The following is a 25,961-nucleotide window of genomic DNA, read 5'->3' on the forward strand; positions in this document are numbered from 1 at the left end:
GCTTCACATGCCCTGATTCAATCCATTGACAGCATGTCTACCCCGGTATACCACATCAATCCAATTCACTCTATTCCTTGCCCACCTTTCACCCTCCTGCATGTTCAGGCCCCGATCCCTCAAAATCTTTTTCACTCCATCTTTCCACCTCCAATTTGGTCTCCCACTTCTCCTCATTCCTTCCACCTCCGACACATATATCCTCTTGGTCAATCTTTCCTCACTCATTCTCTCCATGTGCCCAAACCATTTCAAAACACCCTCTTCTGCTCTCTCAACCACGCTCTTTTTGTTTCCACACATCTCTCTTACCCTTACATTACTTACTCGATCAAACCACCTCACACCACATATTGCCCTCAAACATCTCATTTCCAGCACATCCACCCTCCTACGCACAACTCTATCCATAGCCCACGCCTCGCAACAATACAACATTGTTGGAACCACTATTCCTTCAAACATATACTTATACTTATACTTATACCTCCGTAATTTGAGCACTCACTTTTATCCCCTTTGCCTTTGTACAATGGCATTATGCAAGCATTCTGCCAGTCCTGGGGCATACATACATTAAATGACCTTACCAACCAGTCTACAATGCATATATATATATATATATATATATATTTTTTTTTTTTTTCTTTTGCTTTGTCGCTGTCTCCCGCGTTTGCGAGGTAGCGCAAGGAAACAGACAAAAGAAATGGCCCAACCCACCCCCATACACATGTATATACATACGTCCACACACGCAAATATACATACCTACACAGCTTTCCATGGTTTACCCCAGACGCTTCACATGCCCTGATTCAACCCACTGACAGCACGTCAACCCCGGTATACCACATCGATCCAATTCACTCTATTCCTTGCCCTCCTTTCACCCTCCTGCATGTTCAGGCCCCGATCACACAAAATCTTTTTCACTCCATCTTTCCACCTCCAATTTGGTCTCCCACTTCTCCTCGTTCCTTCCACCTCCGACACATATATCCTCTTGGTCAATCTTTCCTCACTCATTCTCTCCATGTGCCCAAACCATTTCAAAACACCCTCTTCTGCTCTCTCAACCACGCTCTTTTTGTTTCCACACATCTCTCTTACCCTTACATTACTTACTCGATCAAACCACCTCACACCACATATTGCCCTCAAACATCTCATTTCCAGCACATCCACCCTCCTACGCACAACTCTATCCATAGCCCACGCCTCGCAACAATACAACATTGTTGGAACCACTATTCCTTCAAACATATACTTATACTTATACTTATACCTCCGTAATTTGAGCACTCACTTTTATCCCCTTTGCCTTTGTACAATTGCATTATGCAAGCATTCTGCCAATCCTGGGGCATACATACATTAAATGACCTTACCAACCAGTCTACAATGCATATATATATATATATATATATATATATATATATATATATATATATATATATATATATATATATTTTTTTTTTTTTTTTTTTTTATACTTTGTCGCTGTCTCCCGCGTTTGCGAGGTAGCGCAAGGAAACAGACGAAAGAAATGGCCCAACCCCCCCCATACACATGTACATACACACGTCCACACACGCAAATATACATACCTACACAGCTTTCCATGGTTTACCCCGGACGCTTCACATGCCTTGATTCAATCCACTGACAGCACGTCAACCCCTGTATACTACATCGCTCCAATTCACTCTATTTCTTGCCCTCCTTTCACCCTCCTGCATGTTCAGGCCCCGATCACACAAAATCCTTTTCACTCCATCTTTCCACCTCCAATTTGGTCTCCCTCTTCTCCTCGTTCCCTCCACCTCCGACACATATATCCTCTTGGTCAATCTTTCCTCACTCATTCTCTCCATGTGCCCAAACCATTTCAAAACACCCTCTTCTGCTCTCTCAACCACGCTCTTTTTATTTCCACACATCTCTCTTACCCTTACGTTACTTACTCGATCAAACCACCTCACACCACACATTGTCCTCAAACATCTCATTTCCAGCACATCCATCCTCCTGCGCACAACTCTATCCATAGCCCACGCCTCGCAACCATACAACATTGTTGGAACCACTATTCCTTCAAACATACCCATTTTTGCTTTCCGAGATAATGTTCTCGACTTCCACACATTCTTCAAGGCTCCCAGAATTTTCGCCCCCTACCCCACCCTATGATTCACTTCCGCTTCCATGGTTCCATCTGCTGCCAGATCCACTCCCAGATATCTAAAAGACTTTACTTCCTCCAGTTTTTCTCCATTCAAACTTACCTCCCAATTGACTTGACCCTCAATCCTACTGTACCTAATAACCTTGCTCTTATTCACATTTACTCTTAACTTTCTTCTTTCACACACTTTACCAAACTCAGGGATATATATATCCCTGGGGATAGGGGAGAAAGAACACTTCCCACACATTCCCCATGTGTCGTAGAAGGTGACTAAAGGGGACGGGAGCGGGGGGCTGGAAACCCTCCCCTCCTTGTATTTTAACTTTCTAAAAGGGGAAACAGAAGAAGGGGTCATGCGGGGAGTGCTCATCCTCCTCGAAGGCTCAGATTGGGGTGTCTAAATGTATGTGGATGTAACCAAGATGAGAAAAACAGAGAGATAGGTAGTATGTTTGAGGAAAGGAACCTGGATGTTTTGGCTCTGAGTGAAACAAAGCTCAAGGGTAAAGGGAAGTGTGGTTTGGGAATGTCTTGGGAGTAAAGTCAGGGGTTAGTGAGAGGACAAGAGCAAGGGAAGGAGTAGCAGTACTCCTGAAACAGGAGTTGTAGGAGTATGTGATAAAGTGTAAGAAAGTAAATTCTAGATTGATATGGGTAAAACTGAAAGTGGATGGAGAGAGATGGGTGGTTATTGGTGCATATGCACCTGGGCATGAGAAGAAAGATCATGAGGCAAGTGTTTTGGGAGCATCTGAGTGAGTGTGTTAGTAGTTTTGATGCACGAGAATGGGCTGTAGTGATGGGTGATTTGAATGCAAAGGTTAGTAATGTGGCAGTTGAGGGAATAATTGGTGTACATGGGTTGCTCAGTGTTGTAAATGGAAATGGTGAAGAGCTTGTAGACATATGTGCTGAAAAAGGACTGGTGATTGGGAATACCTGGTTTAAAAAGGGAGATATACATAAGTATACTGTATGTAAGTAGGAGAGATGGCCAGAGAGCGTTATTGGATTACAAGTTAATTGATAGGCGCGGGAAAGAGAGACTTTTGGATGTCAATGTGCTGAAAGGTGCAACTTGAGAGATGTCTGATCGTTATCGTGTGGAGGCGTAGAGGTGAAGGTGAAGGTTTGTAGAGGTTTTCAGAAAATAAGAGAAAATATTGGGGCGAAATGAGTGGTGAGAGTAAGTGAGCTTGGGAAGGAGACTTGTGTGAGAAAGTACCAGGAGAGACTGAGTACAGAATGGAAAAAGGTGAGAACAAAGGAGGTAAGGCGAGTGGGGTAGGAATGGGATGTATTTAGCGAAGCAGTGATGGCTTGTGCAAAAGATGCTTGTGGCATGAGAAGCTTGGGAGGTGGGTAGATTAGAAAGGGTAGTGAGTGGTGGGATGAAGAAGTAAGATTATTAGTGAAAGAGAAAAGAGAGGCATTTGGATGATTATTGCAGGGAAATAATGCAAATGAGTAGGAGATGTATAAAAGAAAGAGGCAGGAGGTCAAGAAAAAGGTGCAAGAGGTGAAAAAGAGGGCAAATGAGAGTTGGGGTGAGAGAGTATCAGTAAATTTTAGGGAGAATAAAAAGATGTTTTGGAAGTAGGTAAGTAAAGTGCGTAAGACAAGGGAACAAATGGGAACTTCAGTGAAGGGGGCTAATGGGGAGGTGATAACAAGTAGTGGTGATGTGAGAAGGAGATGGAGTGAGTATTTTGAAGGTTTGTTGAATGTGTTTGATGATAGATTGGCAGATATAGGGTGCTTTGGTCGAGGTGGTGTGCAAAGTGAGAGGGTTAGGGAGAATGGTTTGGTAAAGAGAGAAGAGGTAGTAAAAGCTTTGCGGAAGATGAAAGCCGGTAAGGCAGCGGGTCTGGATGGTATTGCAGTGGAATTTATTAAAAAAGGGGGTGACTGTATTGTTGACTGGTTGGTAAGGTTATTTAATGTATGTATGTCGTATGGTGAGAGGATTTGCAGAATGCTTGCATAGTGCCATTGTACAAAGGCAAAGGGGATAAAAGTGAGTGCTCAAATTAAAGAGGTATAAGTTTGTTGAGTATTCCTGGGAAATTATATGGGAGGGTATTTATTGAGAGTGTGAAGGCATGTGCAGAGCATCAAATTGGGGAAAAGCAGTGTGGTTTCAGAAGTAGTAGAGGATGTGTGGATCGGGTGTTTGCTTTGAAGAATATATATGAGAAATACTTAGAAAAGCAAATGGATTTGTATGTAGCATTTATGGATCTGGAGAAGGCATATGATAGAGTTGATAGAGATGCTCTGTGGAAGGCATGAATAATATTTGGTGTGGGAGGCAAGTTGTTAGAAGCAGTGAAAAGTTTTTATCGAGGATGTAAGGCATGTGTACGTGTAGGAAGAGAAGAAAGAGATTGGTTCTCAGTGAATGTAGGTTTGCAGCAGGGGTGTGTGAGGTCTCCATGGATGTTTAATTTGTTTATGGATGGGGTTATTAGGGAGGTGAATGGAAGACTTTTGGAAAGAGGGGCAAGTATGCAGTCTGTTGTGGATGAGAGAGCTTGGGAAGTGAGTCAGTTGTTGTTCGCTGATGATACAGCGCTGGTGGCTGATTTTTGTGAGAAACTGCAGAAGCTGGTCACTGAGTTTGGTAAAGTGTGTGAAAGAAGAAAGCTGAGAGTAAATGTGAATAAGAGCATGGTTATGTGGTACAATAGGGTTGAGGGACAAGTCAATCTGGAGGTAAGTTTGAATGTAGAAAAACTGTAGGAAGTGAAGTGTTTTAGATATCTGGGAGTGGATTTGGGAGCGGATGGAACCATGGAAGCGGAAGTGAATTATAGGGTGGGGAGGGGGGCGAAAGTTCTGGGAGCATTGAAAAATGTGTGGAAGTCGAGAAAATTATCTCGGAAAGCAAAAATAGATATGTTTGAAGGAATAGTCGTTCCAACAATGTTATATGGTTTTGAGGCATGGGCAATGGGTAGAGTTGTGCATAGGAGGGTGGATATGCTGGAAATGAGATGTTTGAGGATAATATGTGGTGTGAGGTGGTTTGATCGAGTGAGTAAAGTATAAGGGTAAGAGAGATGTGTGGTAATAAAAAGAGTGTGGTTGAGAGAGCAGAAGAGGGTGTTTTGAAATGTTTTGGTCACATGGAGAGAATGGGTGAGGAAAGATTGACCAAGTTGATAAATGTGTCATAGGTGGAGGGAATGAGAAGTTTGAGACCAAATTAGAGGTGGAAAGATGGAGTGAAAAAGATTTTGAGTGATCGGGGCCTGAACATGCACTAGGGTGAGAGGTGTGCAAGGATTTGAGTGAATTGGAACGATGTGGTACACCAGAGTCGATGTGCTGTCAATGGATTGAAGCAGGGCATGTGAAGCGTCTGGGGTAAACCATGGAAAGTTATGTGGGGCCTGGATGTGGAAAGGGAGCTGTGGTTTTGGTGCATTATTACATGGCAGCTAGAGACTGAGTGTGAACGAATGTGGCCTTTGTTGTCTTTTCCTAGTGCTACCTTGCACACATGAGGGGGAAGGGGGTTGTTATTTCATGTGTGGCGGGGTGGCGACGGGAGTGAGTGAGTGTGTTAGTATTTTGATGCACAAGACTGGGTTATAGTGATGTGTGATTTGAATGCAAAGGTGAGTAATGTGGTAGTTGTTGTTTGCCGATGATACAGCACTGGTGGCTGATTCGGGTGAGAAACTGCAGAAGCTAGTGACTGAGTTTGGTAAAGTATGTGAAAGAATAAAGCTGAGAGTAAATGTGAATAAGAGGAAGGTTATTAGGTAGAGTAGGGTTAAGGGACAAGTCAATTGGGAGGTAAGCTTGAATGGAGAAAAACTGAAGGAAGTGAAGTGTTTTAGATATCTGGGAGTGGATTTGGCAGTGGATGGAACCATGGAAGCGGAAGTGAATCATAGGGTGGGGAGGGGGCGAAAGTTCTTGGAGCATTGAAAAATGTGTGGAAGTCGAGAATGTTATCTTGGAAAGTAAAAATGGGTATGTTTGAAGGAATAGTTGTTCCAACAATGTTATATGGTTGCGAGGCATGGGCTATGGATAGAGTTGTGCGGAGGAGGGTGGATGTGCTGGAAATGAGATGTTTGAGGACAATATGTGGTGTGAAGTTGTTTGATCGGGTAAGTAATGAAGGGGTAAGAGAGATGTGTGGTGATAAAAAGAGTGTGGTTGAGAGAGCAGAAAGGGTGTGTTGAAATGGTTTGATCATGGAGTGAATGAGTGAGGAAAGATTGACCAAGAGGATATATGTGTCAGAGGTGGAGGGAACAAGAAGTGGGAGACCAAATTGGAGGTGGAAAAATGGAGTGAAAAAGATTTTGAGTGATCGAGGTCTGAACATGCAAGAGGGTGAACGGAGTGCAAGGAATAGAGTGAATTGGAACGATGTGGTATGCCGGGGTCGACGTGCCGTCAGTGGATTGAACCAGGACATGTGAAGCGTCTGTGGTAAACCATGGAACATTTTGTGGGTCATGGATGTGGAAAGGGAGCTGTGGTTTTGGTGCATTATACATGAGACTGAGTGTGAACGAATGTGGCCTTTGTTGTCTTTTCCTAGCGCTACCTCATGCACATGCGGGTGGAGGGGGTTATTTCATGTGTGCCTGAGTGCCAGTGGGAATGAATAAGGGCTGACTATGAAATATGCACATGTGTATATATGTATATGTTTGTGTGTGTATATGTATGTATACGTTGAGATGTATAGGTATGTATATGTGGATGTGTATGTATATACATGTGTATGTGAGTGGCTTCAGCCATTCTTTTTTGTGTTTCCTTGCGCTACCTCACTAACACGGGAGACAGCGACAAAGTATTTATTATTTATTTATTTTGCTTTGTCGCTGTCTCCCGCGTTAGCAAGGTAGCGCAAGGAAACAGACGAAAGAAATGGCCCAACCCACCTCTTGCACCTTTTTCTTGACCTCCTGCCTTTTTCTTTTATACATCTCCCACTTGCATTTTTTCCCTGTGACAAAGTATAATGAATAAATAAATAGAAAGAAGAAAGTTAAGAGTAAATGTGAATAAGAGCAAGGTTATTAGGTACAGTAGGGTTGAGGGTCAAGTCAATTGGGAGGTAAGTTTGAATGGAGAAAAACTGGAGGAAGTAAAGTGTTTTAGATATCTGGGAGTGGATCTGGCAGCGGATGGAACCATGGAAGCGGAAGTGAATCATAGGGAGGGGGAGGGGGCGAAAATCCTGGGAGCCTTAAAGAATGTGTGGAAGTCGAGAACATTAACTCGGAAAGTAAAAATGGGTATGTTTGAAGGAATAGTGGTTCCAACAATGTTTTATGGTTGTGAGGCGTGGGCTATGGATAAAGTAGTGCGCAGGAGGGTGGATGTGATGGAAATGAGATGTTTGAGGACAATGTGTGGTGTGAGGTGGTTTGATCGAGTAAGTAATGTAAGGGTAAGAGAGATGTGTGGAAATAAAAAGAGCATGGTTGAGAGAGCAGAAGAGGGTGTTTTGAAATGGTTTGGGCACATGGAGAGAATGAGTGAGGAAAGATTGACCAAGAGGATATATGTGTCAGAGGTGGAGGGAACGAGGAGAAGTGGGAGACCAAATTGGAGATGGAAAGATGGAATGAAAAATATTTTGTGTGATCGGGGCCTGAACATGCAGGAGGGTGAAAGGAGGGCAAGGAATAGAGTGAATTGGATCGATGTGGTATACCGGGGTTGACGTGCTGTCAGTGGATTGAATCAGGGCATGTGAAGCGTCTGGGGTAAACCATGGAAAGTTGTGTGGGGCCTGGATGTGGAAAGGGAGCTGTGGTTTCGGGCATTATTGCGTGGCAGCTAGAGACTGAGTGTGAACGAATGAGGCCTTTGTTGTCTTTTCCTAGTGCTACCTCGCACACATGAGGGGGGAGGGGGATGGTATTCCATATGTGGCGAGGTGGCGATGGGAGTGAATGGGGGCAGACAGTGTGAATTGTGTGCATGGGTATATATGTATGTGTCTGTGTATGTATATATATGTGTACATTGAGATGTATAGGTATGTATATTTGCGTGTGTGGACGTGTCTGTGTGTATACATTGTGTATGGGGGTGGGTTGGGCCATTTCTTTCGTCTGTTTCCTTGCGCTACCTCGCAAACGCGGGAGACAGCGACAAAGCAAAATAAATAAATAAATAAATATATACATATAGTTGTTTATGCTCTGTACATGCCTTCACCCTCTCAATCAATACCCTCCCATATAATTTCCCAGGAATACTCAACAAACTTATACCTCTGTAATTTGAGCACTCACTCTTATCCCCTTTGCCTTTGTACAATGGCACTATGCAAGCATTCCGCCAATCCTCAGGCACCTCACCATGAATCATACATACATTAAATAACCTTACCAACCAGTCAACAACACAGTCACCCCCTTTTTTAATAAATTCCACTGCAATACCATCCAAACCCACTGCCTTGCCAGCTTTCATCTTCCACAAAGCTTTTACTACCTCTTCTTTGTTTACCGAATCATTTTCCCTAACCCTCTCACTGTGCATACCACATCGACCAAAACACCCTATATCTGCCACTCTATCATCAAACACATTCAACAAACCTTCAAAATACTCACTCCATCTCCTTCTCACATCACCACTACTTGTTATCACCTCCCCATTAGCCCCCTTCACTGAAGTTCCCATTTGCTCCCTTGTCTTACGCACTTTATTTACCTCCTTCCAGAACATCATTTTATTTTCCCTAAATTTACTGATACTCACTCACCCCAACTCTCATTTGCCCTCGTTTTCACCTCTTGCATCTTTCTTTTGACCTCCTACCTCTTTCTTATACATCTCCTACTCATTTGCATTTTTTCCCTGCAAAAATTGTCCAAATGCCTCTCTCTTCTCTTTCACCAATAATCTTACTTCTTCTTCCCACCACTCTCTACCCTTTCTAATCTGCACACCTCCCACAAGCATCTTTTGTGCAAGCCATCACTGCTTCCCTAAATACATCCCATTCCTCCCCCACTCGCCTTACCTCCTTTGTTCTCACCTTTTTCCATTCTGTACTCAGTCCCTCCTGGTACTTCCTTACACAAGTCTCCTTCCCAAGCTCACCACTCTCTTCACCCCAACATTCTCTCTTCTTTTCTGAAAACCTCTACAAATCTTCACCTTCGCCTCCACAAGATAATGATCAGACATCCCTCCAGTTGCACCTCTCAGCATATTAACATCCAAAAGTCTCTCTTTCGCGTGCCTATCAATTAACACATATTCCAATAACGCTCTCTGGCCATCTCTCCTACTTGCATATGTTTACTTATGTATATCTCTCTTTTTAAACCAGGTATTCCCCATCACCAGTCCTTTTTCAGCACATAGATGTACAAGCTCTTCACCATTTCCATTTACAACACTGAAAACCCCATGTATATCAATTATTCACTATAACCTGGTCTCGTGCATCAAAACCACTAACACACTCATTCAGCTGCTCCCAAAACACTTGCCTCTCATAATCTTTCTTCTCATGCTCAGGTGCATATGCACCAATAATCACCCATCTCTCTCCATCAACTTTCAGTTTTACCCATATCAATCTAGAATTTACTTTCTTACACTCTATCACTCTATCAGATTGGGGAAGAGCAATATGGTTTCAGAAGTGATAGAGGATGTGTGGATCAGGTGTTTGCTTTGAAGAATGTATGTGAGAAATACTTTGAAAAGCAAATGGATTTGTATGTAGCATTTATGGATCTGGAGAAGGCATATGATAGAGTTGATAGAGATGCTCTGTGGAAGGTATTAAGAATATATGGTGTGGGAGGCAAGTTGTTAGAAGCAGTGAAAACTTTTTATCGAGGATGTAATGCATGTGTACGTGTAGGAAGAGAGGAAAATGATTGGTTCTCAGTGAATGTAGGTTTGCGGCAGGGGTGTGTGATGTCTCCATGGTTGTTTAATTTGTTTATGGATGGGGTTGTTAGGGAGGTGAATGCAAGAGTTTTGGAAAGAGGGGCAAGTATGCAGTCTGTTGTGGATGAGAGAGCTTGGGAAGTGAGTCAGTTGTTGTTCGCTGATGATACAGCGCTGGTGGCTGATTCATGTGAGAAACTGCAGAAGCTGGTGACTGAGTTTGGTAAGGTGTGTGAAAGAAGAAAGTGAAGAGTAAATGTGAATAAGAGCAAGGTTATTAGGTATAGTAGGGTTGAGGGTCAAGTCAATTGGGAGGTAAGTTTGAATGGAGAAAAACTGGGGGAAGTGAAGTGTTTTAGATATCTGGGAGTGGATATGGCAGTGGATGGAACCATGGAAACGGAAGTGAATCATAGGGTGGGGGAGTGGGCGAAAGTTCTGGGAGCATTGAAAAATTTGTGGAAGTTGAGAACATTATCTCGGAAAGCAAAAATGGGTATGTTTGAAGGAATAGTGGTTCCAACAATGTTGTATGGTTGCGAGGCGTGGGCTATTGATAGAGTTGTGTGTAGGAGGGTGGATGTGCTGGAAATGAGATGTTTGAGGACAATATGTGGTGTGAGGTGGTTTGATTGAGTAATGTAAGGGTAAGAGAGATGTGTGGTAATAAAAAGAGTGTGGTTGAAAGAGCAGAAGAGGGTGTTTTGAAATGGTTTGGTCACATGGAGAGAATAAGTGAGGAAAGATTGTCCAAGAGGATATATGTGTCAGAGGTGGAGGGAATGAGGAGAAGTGGGAGACCAAATTGGAGGTGGAAAGATGGAGTGAAAAAGATTTTGAGTGATCGGGGCCTGAAGATGCAGGAGGGTGAAAGGCGTGCAAGGAATAGAGTGAATTGGAACGATCTGGCATACCGGGGTCGACGTGCTGTCAATGGATTGAACCAGGGCATGTGAAGCGTCTAGGGTAAACCATGGAAAGTTCTGTGGGGCCTGGATGTAGAAAGGGAGCTGTGGTTTCAGTGCATTATTACATGACAGCTAGAGACTGAGTGTGAGGGAATGGGGCCTTTGTTGTCTTTTCATAGCGCTACCTCGCACACTTGAGGGGGGAGGGGGTTGTCATTCCATGTATGCCGGGGTGGCAATGGGAATGAATAAAGGCAGATAGTATGCATTATGTACATGTGTATATATGTATATGTCTGTGTGTGTATATATATATGTATATGTTGAGATGTATAGGTATATATTTTTGCGTGTGTGGACGTGTATGTATATACATGTGTTTGTGGGTGGGTTGGGCATTTCTTTCGTCTGTTTCCCTGCGCTACCTCACTAATGCGGGAGACAGCGACAAAGCAAAATAGATAAAATAAATAAGATGTTTATGTATGTATGTTTGTATATGAGGTGATGGGTCATTCTTTATATTTCCTGATGCTACATCACTGACATGAGAAATAAAGATTATGTATGATAATTAAAAGTATCATGAATGCCAGTGTTTCCATAGTGTTGTTTATTAATCGGCTGAATATATTTATCCCCAAATTGTTTATTAATGAATTAAATATATTCACCCCCACAGGAACAGCAGCGAGAAGATTATATTCAGCAGCTGATACCAAGTCCATCATCCATTCCACGAATTAAGGTCAAAATTTTGGGTCACTCAGGATCAGGAAAGACAGCCCTTGTTGAAACCCTCAAGACTGGCTACTTCTCTTCCTTTTTCCGCAGAAGTAAAAGTAACACCTCAACATCATCAATTGGATCTGCTGGGAAGAGTAAGCAATTGCAATACTAAAGTTGTGTTTTTATATGTGTGTATATATTATTTTTTATACATGATTGTCTCCCCTCCCTGATCAAGGTAGTGTCAGGAACACATGAACAAGATGCCTGTGTACTCTGCCCCAAGACCAGACTTCAGGAACTCATTTGGTATAAAGAAATGCAAATCACTGCTTGCATAAGCACTCAGTATCCTGCAGGTGAAATGTCTGGACTGGCATCATCCAGATAGTTTAAATCTGACTCATGTAACCTCATTGCACAAAGAAGGAAGTAAAAAAGGTAAAAAACTAATGACATTGCTTTGAGGTTACACATATTGAAAGTTTTAAAAGACTCCTAAAGCATAAATTGATCAGCTTTATGGAATCTAATCTTTAAAAAACTAAGGATGACAGGGTTTTAGGGTGGTTAGATCATGCCTTTCCGATGCTTGACCATTACAGTACATTTGTAGAAACACTAGAAAACAAACAGAATGATTTAACAGACTTTACAAAAACCTGCGATAAATGGAATCATGGTGTCATAGTTCTCAAAATGCATAAGATGGGATAACCCCCCCCCCAAAAAAAAAGGAAATGGAAGATGGATGTACAATATTTTAACTAACGAATCACAACACATTTTTGTAAAATAGGTTTTTTCTCATACCTCCCTGGTGAAATGCTAAGTTGCCTAAGGAACCATACTTTAACCCTTTCTTTTCCTTGTTCTTATATATGACATTGATAGGGGAAATTAATCATAGTTTCATATCATCTGCTGCAGGTGATATGAATATGAAAATCTCATCAACAGAAGGTACTGGGAAACTACGGATTAACATAGAGTGTTTTGTTGAGCCACCAAAATCAATATGTTTTTCAGTATGGAAACATTCCAGTTCCACTAACATGGGGAGGGGAAAGAAACTAAAAAAGTGCAGAATACTAGACAAATAAAAGCACCATCATATCACGATTGAGCAACATGAAAGGCCTTGGAGTGATAATGTCTGATAACAATACCTTCAGCAAATAGAACAAAGACAACAATTGCCTATTCCAAAAAGATGGTATGCTGGATCTTATGAACCTTTTAAACAGAGAGGAAGAGCCGGTGATCATGAGTAAAATACTGCCGTGAAGTAACATAGTTTTTCAAGATGGGTGAAACTGCAGCTTTAGAAAGTGTGCAGAGATCTTTCAGAGCTTGCATTGATGAATTAAAGCAGTAAAACTACAGGAAAGGACTGAAATCTAGAGTGCAAATAGGAGAGGTATATGATTATCTATTGTTTGAAAAGTCTAAGAGGCTTGGGTCTTGATCAGCACTCAGAAGTACTCCACAATTGACACAATAGGAATGGAAGACTGAAAAACATTGCCACTTAAATCAAAAGATGTGATAAACACAAAAAGAGAAAACGCTTTGAATGTTTGTGGCCCAACACCATTTAGCACTTAGCCTGCTGCCATTAGGAACACTATGGGATGTACAGTGGAGAAATTTAAGAAGTCTTGGATAAGTATTGTGTGTACAAACTTTAGACTAACCAGGCTGTGGGGATTAAATGAACCTGCTGGCCATGGAACCTAATTACTTGCTTAACCAATAACCCAGCTCGGCATCTCATGCTCTGCCAAAATTATGGAGGTTGTATATCCTTAGAGACTTTGCCAACCTCATTTGTACACATATTTTCACTAGCTATCTTGTATAGTATCCCAAAATCAGAGTTAATCATCCTTAGCTAAGATCTACAGACATATATGTAGTTTACCTTGAACTCTTCACATTCTTTGATTCAGTTCATTGACGCACCTCATCTTTGTATACAGTACCACATCAGTAGATTCATTCTGATATTTGAACAACTCTCACCTTCTTGAAAGTTTAGGCTCTAATACTTCAAATCCTTCATCACTCCATCCTTCCATCTCCATTTAGGTCTTCCTTCCCCCTTGCTCCCTGTGCTTCTTAAACTTAGATCTTCTCAATCTTTCTATCCTTGCTCCTCCTCTCTATGTGTCTGAATCATTTCAGCATAACCTGGCCAGCCTTTAAGACAGGCTGCATCTACCACTACACCTATCTTGTACACAGTCATTCCTTAGACACTTAACCTACCTCACACCACAAATCATCCTTAAGCATTTTATTTTCAATATGTCCATCTTTCTCCTGTTTTCTACATTCAAGGCCCAAGACTCATCCATACAAAACTGTTGTAATTACAGTACTTTCAAACATACCAATCTTTGCTCTAACAGACACAATCTTTGCTCTATCAGACAGTGAGCTTCTCTTTCCACACACACTCCTAAATGCACCCTGAATACTAACCCCATCTACCTTGAATGCTCCCTATGATGTTCCACAATGGAGTTTTCTAGGAAGCATTTCTTTCTCCAACCCTCTTAAGTCTCATTGTACACAACCCCCTTACTCCCCATATGAACTTCGCCGTGATGTGAAAGTCTTCTTTTATGCTCACTGTTACATCACAGCACCCTTACACTACACTGGCGCATACCCAGTATTTGGTCAAAGGAAGGACAAATCATGAACTCGCCAAGATAATGATGAAATGCTCAAAACAAGATATATACAGGGGCAGTGGCAGCTTTTAGGAAGTAGGAGTGCTCACTGGAGCAAAAGCGTTCACAACTTACTGTAGTTCTATACAAGTAAACAAAATGGGGGACTGAACTTCCCTGCTTTTCAAAGTGGGGGGGAGCTTCAGCCCCCTGTGCCACCACCAGTGATATATGAGAACACATTATTATGTTTGCTTATGAAAATTATTTTGGAAAATTCATTGTAGTCATTACACATTGTGGTCATTCAGCAGCATTGCATTTTATAGAATTTAGTAATTTTTTAGTTATTTTTATTAGATTAAATCTGATATTTTTTTCATTCTCAAAATGAATATATTTGTGGTAAAGAAGTACATTTTATTATGAGACTTTTATGACCGTTTTTTAAGCAGAATTGTGATATTTGATAACCTAAAATATTTGACAGCAGTAATCAAGAGAGTTTTGATCAGTGAAACAAATTAATCCATTTGCTACAGGTGAGAGGTATATGTCATAGTAATTTTCTTCTTGTTCTCTGTGGCAGAGCATGCATTATAGATACTTGAATTAGCTGCCTCTCCCTCAAGGCAAAATACATGAGCATTTATGCTTGTAAAGGCATTCCAATCATTGTTTCCAAACACTATAGCCTAAACTTTTACTGTGTACTGGTAGTATATGTGGAGATGGTAAGGAAGCCTATTTGAGATTTGCACGTTTAGATTACATAATGTTTGAAGCAGTGTCACTCTTACAAAATAGATGAATAGCTATGCACTACTGTTATAAACTCTTAGTTATCATATTTGTTACAAAGACTAAAATACCACTCTTCGCCGTACACATACCTGAAAATACTCATGAAACATCTCATAAACCAGCCAACAGAGCAGTGCAGATTAAAGGATGTAAAACAAACATAAGGAATGTTATACTAGGTTGAGTTATATGCCATTTTATTTATTCTATATTTTTTTATATTTAGTCGATGTCTCCCGCGTTAGTGAGGTATAGCAAAGAAACAGACATAAGAATGGCCCACCCACCCAAATATACATGTATATACATAAACGCTCACACACGTACATATACATACCTATACATTTCAACGTATACATACATATACATTTTTTGACTAAGAGTTATAAACTCTTAGTTATCATATTTGTTTCAAAGACTAAAATACCACTCTTCGCCCTACACATACCTGAAAATACTCATGAAACATCTCATAAACCAGCCAACAGAGCAGTGCAGATTAAAGGATGTAAATCAAACATAAGGAATGTTATACTAGGTTGAGTTATATGCCATTTTATTTATTCTGTATTTTTTTATATTTAGTCGGTCTCGCGCGTTAGCGAGGTATAGCAAAGAAACAGACATAAGAATGGCCCACCCACCCAAATATACATGTATATACATAAACGCCCACACATGTACATATACATACCTATACATTTCAACGTATACATACATATACATTTTTTTTTTATTTTGCTGTGTCGCTGTCTCCCGCATTAGTGAGGTAGCACAAGGAAACAGACAAAAGAAATGGCCCAAACCACCCACATACATATGTATATACATACACACATGCAAATATACATATATATATATATATATATATTTATGTGTGTGTGTGTGTGTGTGTATATGTATGTATGTATATATGTATGTATATGTATGTATGTATATGTATGCAAGAGGTGAAAAAGAGGGTAAATGAGAGTTGGGGTGAGAGAGTATCATTAAATTTCAGGGAGAATAAAAAGATGTTTTGGAAGGAGGTAAATAAAGTGCATAAGACAAGGGAGCAAATGGGAACTTCAGTGAAGGGGGCTAATGGGGAGGTGATAACAAGTAGTGGTGATGTGAGAAGGAGATGGAGTGAGTATTTTGAAGGTTTGTTGAATGTGTTTGATGATAGAGTGGCCGATATAGGGTGTTTTCGTCGAGGTGGTGTGCAAAGTGAGAGGGCTAGGGAAAATGATTTGGTAAATAGAGAAGAGGTAGTAAAAGCTTGACGGAAGATGAAAGCTGGCAAGGCAGCAGGTTTGGATGGTATTGCAGTGGAATTTATTAAAAAAGGGGGTGACTGTATTGTTGACTGGTTGGTAAGGTTATTTAATGTATGTATGACTCATGGTGAGGTGCCTGAGGATTGGCGGAATGCTTGCATAGTGCCATTGTACAAAGGCAAAGGGGATAAGAGTGAGTGCTCAAATTACAGAGGTATAAGTTTGTTGAGTATTCCTGGTAAATTATATGGGAGGGTATTGATTGAGAGGGTGAAGGCATGTACAGAGCATTAGATTGGGGAAGAGCAGTGTGGTTTCAGAAGTAGTAGAGGATGTGTGGATCAGGTGTTTGCTTTGAAGAATGTATGTGAGAAATGCTTAGAAAAACAAATGGATTTGTATGTAGCATCTGTGGATCTGGAGAAGGCATATGATAGAGTTGATAGATATGTTCTGTGGAAGGTTTTAAGAATATATGGTGTGGGAGGCAAGTTGTTAGAAGCAGTGAAAACTTTTTATCGAGGATGTAAGGCCTGTGTAAGTTTAGGAAGAGAGGAAAGTGATTGGTTCTTAGTGATTGTAGGTTTGCAGAAGGGGTGTGTGATGTCTCCATGGTTGTTTAATTTGTTTATGGATGGGGTTGTTAGGGAGGTGAATGCAAGAGTTTTGGAAAGAGGGGCAAGTATGCAGTCTGTTGTGGATGAGAGAGCTTGGGAAGTGAGTCAGTTGTTGTTCGCTGATGATACAACGCTGGTGGCTGATTCATGTAAGAAACTGCAGAAGCTGGTGACTCAGTTTGGTAAAGTGTGTGAAAGAAGAAAGTGAAGAGTGAATGTGAATAAGAGCAAGGTTATTAGGTACAATAGGGTTGAGGGTCAAGTCAATTGGGAGGTAAGTTTGAATGGAGAAAAACTGGAGGAAGTAAAGTGTTTTAGATATCTGGGAGTGGATCTGGCAGCGGATGGAACCATGGAAGCGGAAGTGAATCATAGGGTGGGGGAGGGGGCGAAAATTCTGGGAGCCTTGAAGAATGTGTGGAAGTCGAGAACATTATCTCGGAAAGCAAAAATGGGTATGTTTGAAGGAATAGTGGTTCCAACAATGCTGTATGGTTGTGAGGCGTGGGCTATGGATAGAGTTGTGCGCAGGAGGGTGGATGTGCTGGAAATGAGATATTTGAGAACAATATGTGGTGTGAGGTGGTTTGATCGAGTAAGTAATGTAAGGGTAAGAGAGATGTGTGGAAATAAAAAGAGCGTGGTTGAGAGAGCAGAAGAGGGTGTTTTGAAATGATTTAGTCACATAGAGAGAATGAGTGAGGAAAGTTTGACCAAGAGGATATATGTGTCAGAGGTGGAGGGAACGAGGAGAAGTGGGAGACCAAATTGGAGGTGGAAAGATGGAGTGAAAAAGATTTTGAGTGATCGCGACCTGAACATGCAGGAGGGTGAAAGGCACGCAAGGAATAGAGTGAATTGGATCGATGTGGTATACCGGGGTCGATGTACTGTCAATGGATTGAACCAGGGCATGTGAAGCGTCTGGGGTAAACCATGGAAGGTGTGTGGGGCCCGGATGTGGAAAGGGAGCTGTGGTTTCGGTGCATTATTACAGGACAGCTAGAGACTGAGTGTGAATGAATGGGGCCTTTGGTGTTTTTTCCTAGCGCTACCTCGCACACATGAGGGGGAGGGGGCTGTTATTCCATGTGTGGCGAGGTGACGATGGGAACAAATAAAGGCAGACAGTATGAATTACATACATGTGTATATATGTATATGTCTGTGTGTGTATATATATGTGTACATTGAGGGTATTGATTGTGAGGGTGAAGGCATGTACAGAGCATCAGATTGGGGAAGAGCAGTGTGGTTTCAGAAGTGGTAGAGGATGTGTGGATCAGGTGTTTGCTTTGAAGAATGTATGTGAGAAATACTTAGAAAAGCAAATAGATTTGTATGTAGCATTTATGGATCTGGAGAAGGCATATGATAGAGTTAATAGAGATGCTTTGTGGAAGGTATTAAGAATATATGGTGTAGGAGGCAAGTTGTTAGAAGCAGTGAAAAGTTTTTATCGAGGATGTAAGGCATGTGTACGTGTAGGAAGAGAGGAAAGTGATTGGTTCTCAGTGAATGTAGGTTTGCGGCAGGGGTGTGTGATGTCTCCATGGTTGTTTAATTTGTTTATGGATGGGGTTGTTAGGGAGGTAAATGCAAGAGTTTTGGAAAGAGGGGCAAGTATGAAGTCTGTTGGGGATGAGAGAGCTTGGGAAGTGAGTCAGTTGTTGTTTGCTGATGATACAGCGCTGGTGGCTGATTCATGTGAGAAACTGCAGAAGCTGGTGACTGAGTTTGGTAAAGTGTGTGAAAGAAGAAAGTTAAGAGTAAATGTGAATAAGAGCAAGGTTATTAGGTACAGTAGGGTTGAGGGTCAAGTCAATTGGGAGGTAAGTTTGAATGGAGAAAAACTGTAGGAAGTAAAGTGTTTTAGATATCTGGGAGTGGATCTGGCAGCGGATGGAACCATGGAAGCGGAAGTGAATCATAGGGTGGGAGAGGGGGCAAAAATCCTGGGAGCCTTGAAGAATGTGTGGAAGTCGAGAACATTATCTCGGAAAGCAAAAATGGGTATGTTTGAAGGAATAGTGGTTCCAAAAATGTTGTATGGTTGCGAGGCGTGGGCTATAGATAGAGTTGTGTGCAGGAGGATGTATGTGCTGGAAATGAGATGTTTGAGGACAATGTGTGGTGTGAGGTGGTTTGATCGAGTAAGTAACGTAAGGGTAAGAGAGATGTGTGGAAATAAAAAGAGAGTGGTTGAGAGAGCAGAAGAGGGTGTTTTGAAATGGTTTGGGCACATGGAGAGAATGAGTGGGGAAAGATTGACCAAGAGGATATATGTGTCGGAGGTGGAGGGAACGAGGAGAAGTGGGAGACCAAATTGGAGGTGGAAAGATGGAGTAAAAAAGATTTTGTGTGATCGGGGCCTGAACATGCAGGAGGGTGAAAGGAGGGCTAGGAATAGAGTGAATTGGATCGATGTGGTATACCGGGGTTGACGTACTGTCAGTGGATTGAATCACGGCATGTGAAGCATTTGGGGTAAACCATGAAAAGCTGTGTAGGTATGTATATTTGCGTGTGTGGACGTATGTATATACATGTGTATGGGGGTGGGTTGGGCCATTTCTTTCGTCTGTTTCCTTGCGCTACCTCGCAAACGCGGGAGACAGCGACAAAGCAAAAAAAAAAAAACATTGAGATGTATAGGTATGTATATTTGCGTGTGTGGACGTGTATGTATATACATATGTATGTGGGCGGGTTGGGCCATTCTTTCGTCTGTTTCCTTGCGCTACCTTACTAACGAAGGAGACAGTGACAAAGCAAAATAAATAAATTAAATATAATATATATATATATATATATATATATATATATATATATATATATATATATATATATTGAATGCAAAGGTGAGTAATGTGGCAGTTGAGGGAATAATTGGTATACATGGTGAAGAGCTTGTAGATTTATGTGCTGAAAAAGGACTGGTGATTGGGAATACCTGGTTTAAAAAGCGAGATATACATAAGTATACGTATGTAAGTAGGAGAGATGGCCAGAGAGCGTTATTGGATTACGTGTTAATTGATAGACGCACGAAAGAGAGACTTTTGGATGGTAATCTGCTGAGAGGTGCAACTGGAAGGATGTCTGATCATTATCTTGTGGAGGCGAAGGTGAAGATTTGTGGGGGTTTTCAGAAAAGAAGAGAGAATGTTGGGGTGAAGAGAGTGGTGAGAGTAAGTGAGCTTGGGAAGGAGACTTGTGTGAGGAAGTACCAGGGGAGACTGAGTACAAAATGGAAAAAGATGAGAACAAAGGAGGTAAGGGGAGTGGGGGAGGAATGGGATGTATTTAGGGAAGCAGTGATGGCTTGCGCAAAAGATGCTAATGGCATGAGAAGCGTGGGATGTGGGTTGATTAGTAAAGGTTGTGAATGGTGGGATGAAGAAGTAAGATTATTAGTGAAAGAGAAGAGAGAGGCATTTGGACGATTTTTGCAGGGAAAAAATGCAAATGAGTGGGAGAGGTATAAAAGAAAGAGGCAGGAGGTCAAGAGAAAGGTGCAAGAGGTGAAAAAGAGGGTAAATGAGAGTTGGGGTGAGAGAGTATCATTAAATTTCAAGGAGAATAAAAAGATATTTTGGAAGGAGGTAAATAAAGTGCGTAAGACAAGGGAGCAAATGGGAACTTCAGTGAAGGGGGCTAATGGGGAGGTGATAACAAGTAGTGGTGATGTGAGAAGGAGATGGAGTGAGTATTTTGAAGGTTTGTTGAATGTGTTTGATGATAGAGTGGCAGATATGGGGTGTTTTGGTCGAGGTGGTGTGCAAAGTGAGAGGGTTAGGGAAAATGATTTGGTAAATAGAGAAGAGGTAGTAAAAGCTTTACGGAAGATGAAAGCTGGCAAGGCAGCAGGTTTGGATGGTATTGCAGTGGAATTTATTAAAAAAGGGAGTGAGTGTATTGTTGACTGGTTGGTAAGGTTATTTAATGTATGTATGATTCATGGTAAGGTGCCTGAGGATTGGTGGAATGCTTGCATAGTGCCATTGTACAAAGGCAAAGGGGATAAGAGTGAGTGCTCAAATTACAGAGGTATAAGTTTGTTGAGTATTCCTGGTAAATTATATGGGAGGGTATTGATTGAGAGGGTGAAGGCATGTACAGAGCATCAGATTGGGGAAGAGCAGTGTGGTTTCAGAAGTGGTAGAGGATGTGTGGATCAGGTGTTTGCTTTGAAGAATGTATGTGAGAAATACTTAGAAAAACAAATGGATTTGTGTGTAGCATTTATGGATCTGGAGAAGGCATATGATAGAGTTGATAGAGATGCTCTGTGGAAGGTTTTAAAAATATATGGTGCGGGAGGGAAGTTGTTAGAAGCAGTGAAAAGTTTTTATCGAGGATGTAAGGCATGTGTACGTGTAGGAAGAGAGGAAAGAGATTGGTTCTCAGTGAATGTAGGTTTGCGGAAGGGGTGTGTGATGTCTCCATGGTTGTTTAATCTGTTTATGGATGGGGTTGTTAGAGAGGTGAATGCAAGAGTTTTGGAAAGAGAGGCAAGTATGCAGTCTGTTGTGGATGAGAGAGCTTGGGAAGTGAGTCAGTTGTTGTTCGCTGATGATACAGCGCTGGTGGCTGATTCATGTAAGAAACTGCAGAAGCTGGTGACTGAGTTTGGTAAAGTGTGTGAAAGAAGAAAGTTAAGAGTAAATGTGAATAAGAGCAAGGTTATTAGGTACAGTAGGGTTGAGGGTCAAGTCAATTGGGAGGTAAGTTTGAATGGAGAAAAACTGGAGGAAGTAAAGTGTTTTAGATATCTGGGTGTGGATCTGGCAGCGGATGGAACCATGGAAGCGGAAGTGAATCATAGGGTGGGGGAGGGGGCAAAAATTCTGGGAATCTTGAAGAATGTGTGGAAGTCGAGAACATTATCTCGGAAAGCAAAAATGGGTATGTTTGAAGGAATAGTGGTTCCAACAATGTTGTATGGTTGCGAGGCGTGGACTATGGATAGAGTTGTGCGCAGGAGGGTGGATGTGCTGGAAATGAGATGTTTGACGACAATATGTGGTGTGAGGTGGTTTGATCGAGTAAGTAATGTAAGGGTAAGAGAGATGTGGGGAAATAAAAAGAGCGTGGTTGAGAGAGCAGAAGAGGGTGTTTTGAAATGGTTTGATCGAGTAAGTAATGTAAAGGTAAGAGAGATGTGTGGAAATAAAATGAGCGTGGTTGAGAGAGCAGAAGAGGGTGTTTTGAAATGGTTTGGGCACATGGAGGGAATGACTGAGGAAAGATTGACCAAGAGGATATATGTGTCGGAGGTGGAGGGAACGAGGAGAAGTGGGAGACCAAATTGGAGGTGGAAAGATGGAGTGAAAAAGATTTTGAGTGATCGGGGCCTGAACATGCAGGAGGGTGAAAGGAGGGCAAGGAATAGAGTGATCTGGATCGATGTGGTATACCGGGGTTGACGTGCTGTCAGTGGATTGAATCAGGGCATGTGAAGCGTCTGGGGTAAACCATGGAAAGTTGTGTGGGGCCTGGATGTGGAAAAGGAGCTTTGGTTTCGGGCATTATTGCAAGACAGCTAGAGACTGAGTGTAAACGAATGGGGCCTTTGTTGTCTTTTCCTAGTGCTACCTCGCACACGAGGGGGGAGGGGGATGGTATTCCATGTGTGGCGAGGTGGCGATGGGAATGAATAAAGGCAGACAATGTGAACTGTGTGCATGAGTATATATGTATGTGTTTGTGTGTGTATATATATGTGTACATTGAGATGTATAGGTATGTATATTTGCATGTGTGGACGTGTATGTATATACATTGTGTATGGGGGTGGGTTGGGCCATTTATTTCGTCTGTTTCCTTGTGCTACCTCGCAAACGCGGGAGACAGCGACAAAGTATAATAAAATAAAAAATAATAATATATATATATATATATATATATATATATATTATTTTTGCTTTGTCGCTGTCTCCCGCGTTTGCGAGGTAGCGCAAGGAAACAGACGAAAGAAATGGCCCAACCCACCCCCATACACATGTATATACATACGTCCACACACGCAAAATATACATACCTACACAGCTTTCCATGGTTTACCCCAGACGCTTCACATGCCCCGATATAATCAACTGACAGCACGTCAACCCCGGTATACCACATCGCTCCAATTCACTCTATTCCTTGCCCTCCTTTCACCCTCCTGCATGTTCAGGCCCCGATCACACAAAATCTTTTTCACTCCATCTTTCCACCTCCAATTTGGTCTCCCTCTTCTCCTCGTTCCCTCCACCTCCGACACATATATCCTCTTGGTCAATCTTTCCTCACTCATTCTCTCCATGTGCCCAAACCATTTCAAAACACCCTCTTCTGCTCTCTCAACCACGCTCTTTTTATTTCCACACATCTCTCTTACCCTTACGTTACTTACTCGATCAAACCACCTCACACCACACATTGTCCTCAAACATCTCATTTCCAGCACATCCATCCTCCTGCGTACAACTCTATCCATAGCCCACGCCTCGCAACCATACAACATTGTTGGAACCACTATTCCTTCAAACATACCCATTTTTGCTTTCCGAGATAATGTTCTCGACTTCCACACATTCTTCAAGGCTCCCAGAATTTTCGCCCCCTCCCCCACCCTATGATCCACTTCCTCTTCCATGGTTCCATCCGCTGCCAGATCCACTCCCAGATATCTAAAACACTTCACTTCCTCCAGTTTTTCTCCATTCAAACTCACCTCCCAATTGACTTGACCCTCAACCCTGCTGTACCTAATAACCTTGCTCTTATTCACATTTACTCTTAACTTTCTTCTTTCACACACTTTACCAAACTCAGTCACCAGCTTCTGCAGTTTCTCACATGAATCAGCCACCAGCGCTGTATCATCAGCGAACAACAACTGACTCACTTCCCAAGCTCTCTCATCCCCAACAGACTTCATACTTGCCCCTCTTTCCAAAACTCTTGCATTCACCTCCCTAACAACCCCATCCATAAACAAATTAAACAACCATGGAGACATCACACACCCCTGCCGCAAACCTACATTCACTGAGAACCAATCACTTTCCTCTCTTCCTACACGTACACATGCTTTACATCCTCGATAAACACTTTTCACTGCTTCTAACAACTTGTCTCCCACACCATATATTCTTAATACCTTCCACAGAGCATCGCTATCAACTCTATCATATACCTTCTCCGGATCCATAAATGCTACATACAAATCCATTTGCTTTTCTAAGTATTTCTCACATACATTCTTCAAAGCAAACACCTGATCCACACATCCTCTACCACTTCTGAAACCACACTGCTCTTCCCCAATCTGATGCTCTGTACATGCCTTCACCCTCTCAATCAATACCCTCCCATATAATTTACCAGGAATACTCAACAAACTTATACCTCTGTAATTTGAGCACTCACTCTTATCCCCCTTGCCTTTGTACAATGGCACTATGCACGCATTCCGCCAATCCTCAGGCACCTCACCATGAGTCATACATACATTAAATAACCTTACCAACCAGTCAATAATACAGTCACCCCCTTTTTTAATAAATTCCACTGCAATGCCATCCAAGCCTGCTGCCTTGCCGGCTTTCATCTTCCATTTTTTAGAAAGTTAAAAATACAAGGAGGGGAGGATTTCTGGCCCCCCCGCTCCCATCCCCTCTAGTCGCCTTCTACGACACGTGAGGAATGTGTGGGAAGTATTTTTTCACCCCTATCCCCAGGGATGATATATATATATATATATATACATACATACACACATATACACACATACACACATATACACATATATATATATATATATATATATATATATATATATATATATATATATATATATACATATGAAAAAATGTAAGAAATAATTTAGAAAACTGAAACTTCTATCTTGAAATGAAATTAAAAAAAAAATGAATGTCACATTATGGTTCAACCTCTGGCTATGGAAAAGGGAAATGTATAATTTATTTACACAAACATTTATGGATCTGGAGAAGGTATATGATAGAGTTGATAGAGATGCTCTGTGGAAGGTATTAAGAATATATGGTGTGGGAGGCAAGTTGTTAGAAGCAGTGAAAAGTTTTTATCGAGGATGTAAGGCATGTGTACGTGTAGGAAGAGAGGAAAGTGATTGGTTCTCAGTGAATGTAGGTTTGCGGCAGGGGTGTGTGATGTCTCCATGGTTGTTTAATTTGTTTATGGATGGGGTTGTTAGGGAGGTGAATGCAAAAGTTTTGGAAAGAGGGGCAAGTATGAAGTCTGTTGGGGATGAGAGAGCTTGGGAAGTGAGTCAGTTGTTGTTCGCTGATGATACAGCGCTGGTGGCTGATTCATGTGAGAAACTGCAGAAGCTGGTGACTGAGTTTGGTAAAGTGTGTGGAAGAAGAAAGTTAAGAGTAAATGTGAATAAGAGGAAGGTTATTAGGTACAGTAGGGGTGAGGGTCAAGTCAATTGGGAGGTGAGTTTGAATGGAGAAAAACTGGAGGAAGTGAAGTGTTTTAGATATCTGGGAGTGGATCTGTCAGCGGATGGAACCATGGAAGCGGAAGTGGATCATAGGGTGGGGGAGGGGGCGAAAATTTTGGGAGCCTTGAAAAATGTGTGGAAGTCGAGAACATTATCTCGGAAAGCAAAAATGGGTATGTTTGAAGGAATAGTGGTTCCAACAATGTTGTATGGTTGCGAGGCGTGGGCTATGGATAGAGATGTGCGCAGGAGGATGGATGTGCTGGAAATGAGATGTTTGAGGAAAATGTGTGGTGTGATCGAGTAAGTAACGTAAGGGTAAGAGAGATGTGTGGAAATAAAAAGAGCGTTGTTGAGAGAGCAGAAGAGGGTGTTTTGAAATGGTTTGGGCACA

At 41.7% G+C, this 25,961-nt stretch overlaps 1 protein-coding gene across 1 annotated transcript in view; it reads left to right on the forward strand.

Moving 5' to 3' along the window:
- The window catches only part of LOC139748906 (death-associated protein kinase 1-like), a 1,274,027-nt gene that overhangs the window by 687,742 nt on the left and 560,324 nt on the right, over nt 1–25,961 (forward strand). The window contains exon 15 of the mRNA XM_071662270.1: nt 11,678–11,876. Coding sequence (XP_071518371.1) covers nt 11,678–11,876 — 199 coding nt within the window. The remainder of the gene's footprint in view (nt 1–11,677; nt 11,877–25,961) is intronic.

Source organism: Panulirus ornatus, chromosome 6 (genome assembly GCF_036320965.1).
Source record: "Panulirus ornatus isolate Po-2019 chromosome 6, ASM3632096v1, whole genome shotgun sequence".
Lineage (NCBI taxonomy): Eukaryota > Metazoa > Arthropoda > Malacostraca > Decapoda > Palinuridae > Panulirus > Panulirus ornatus.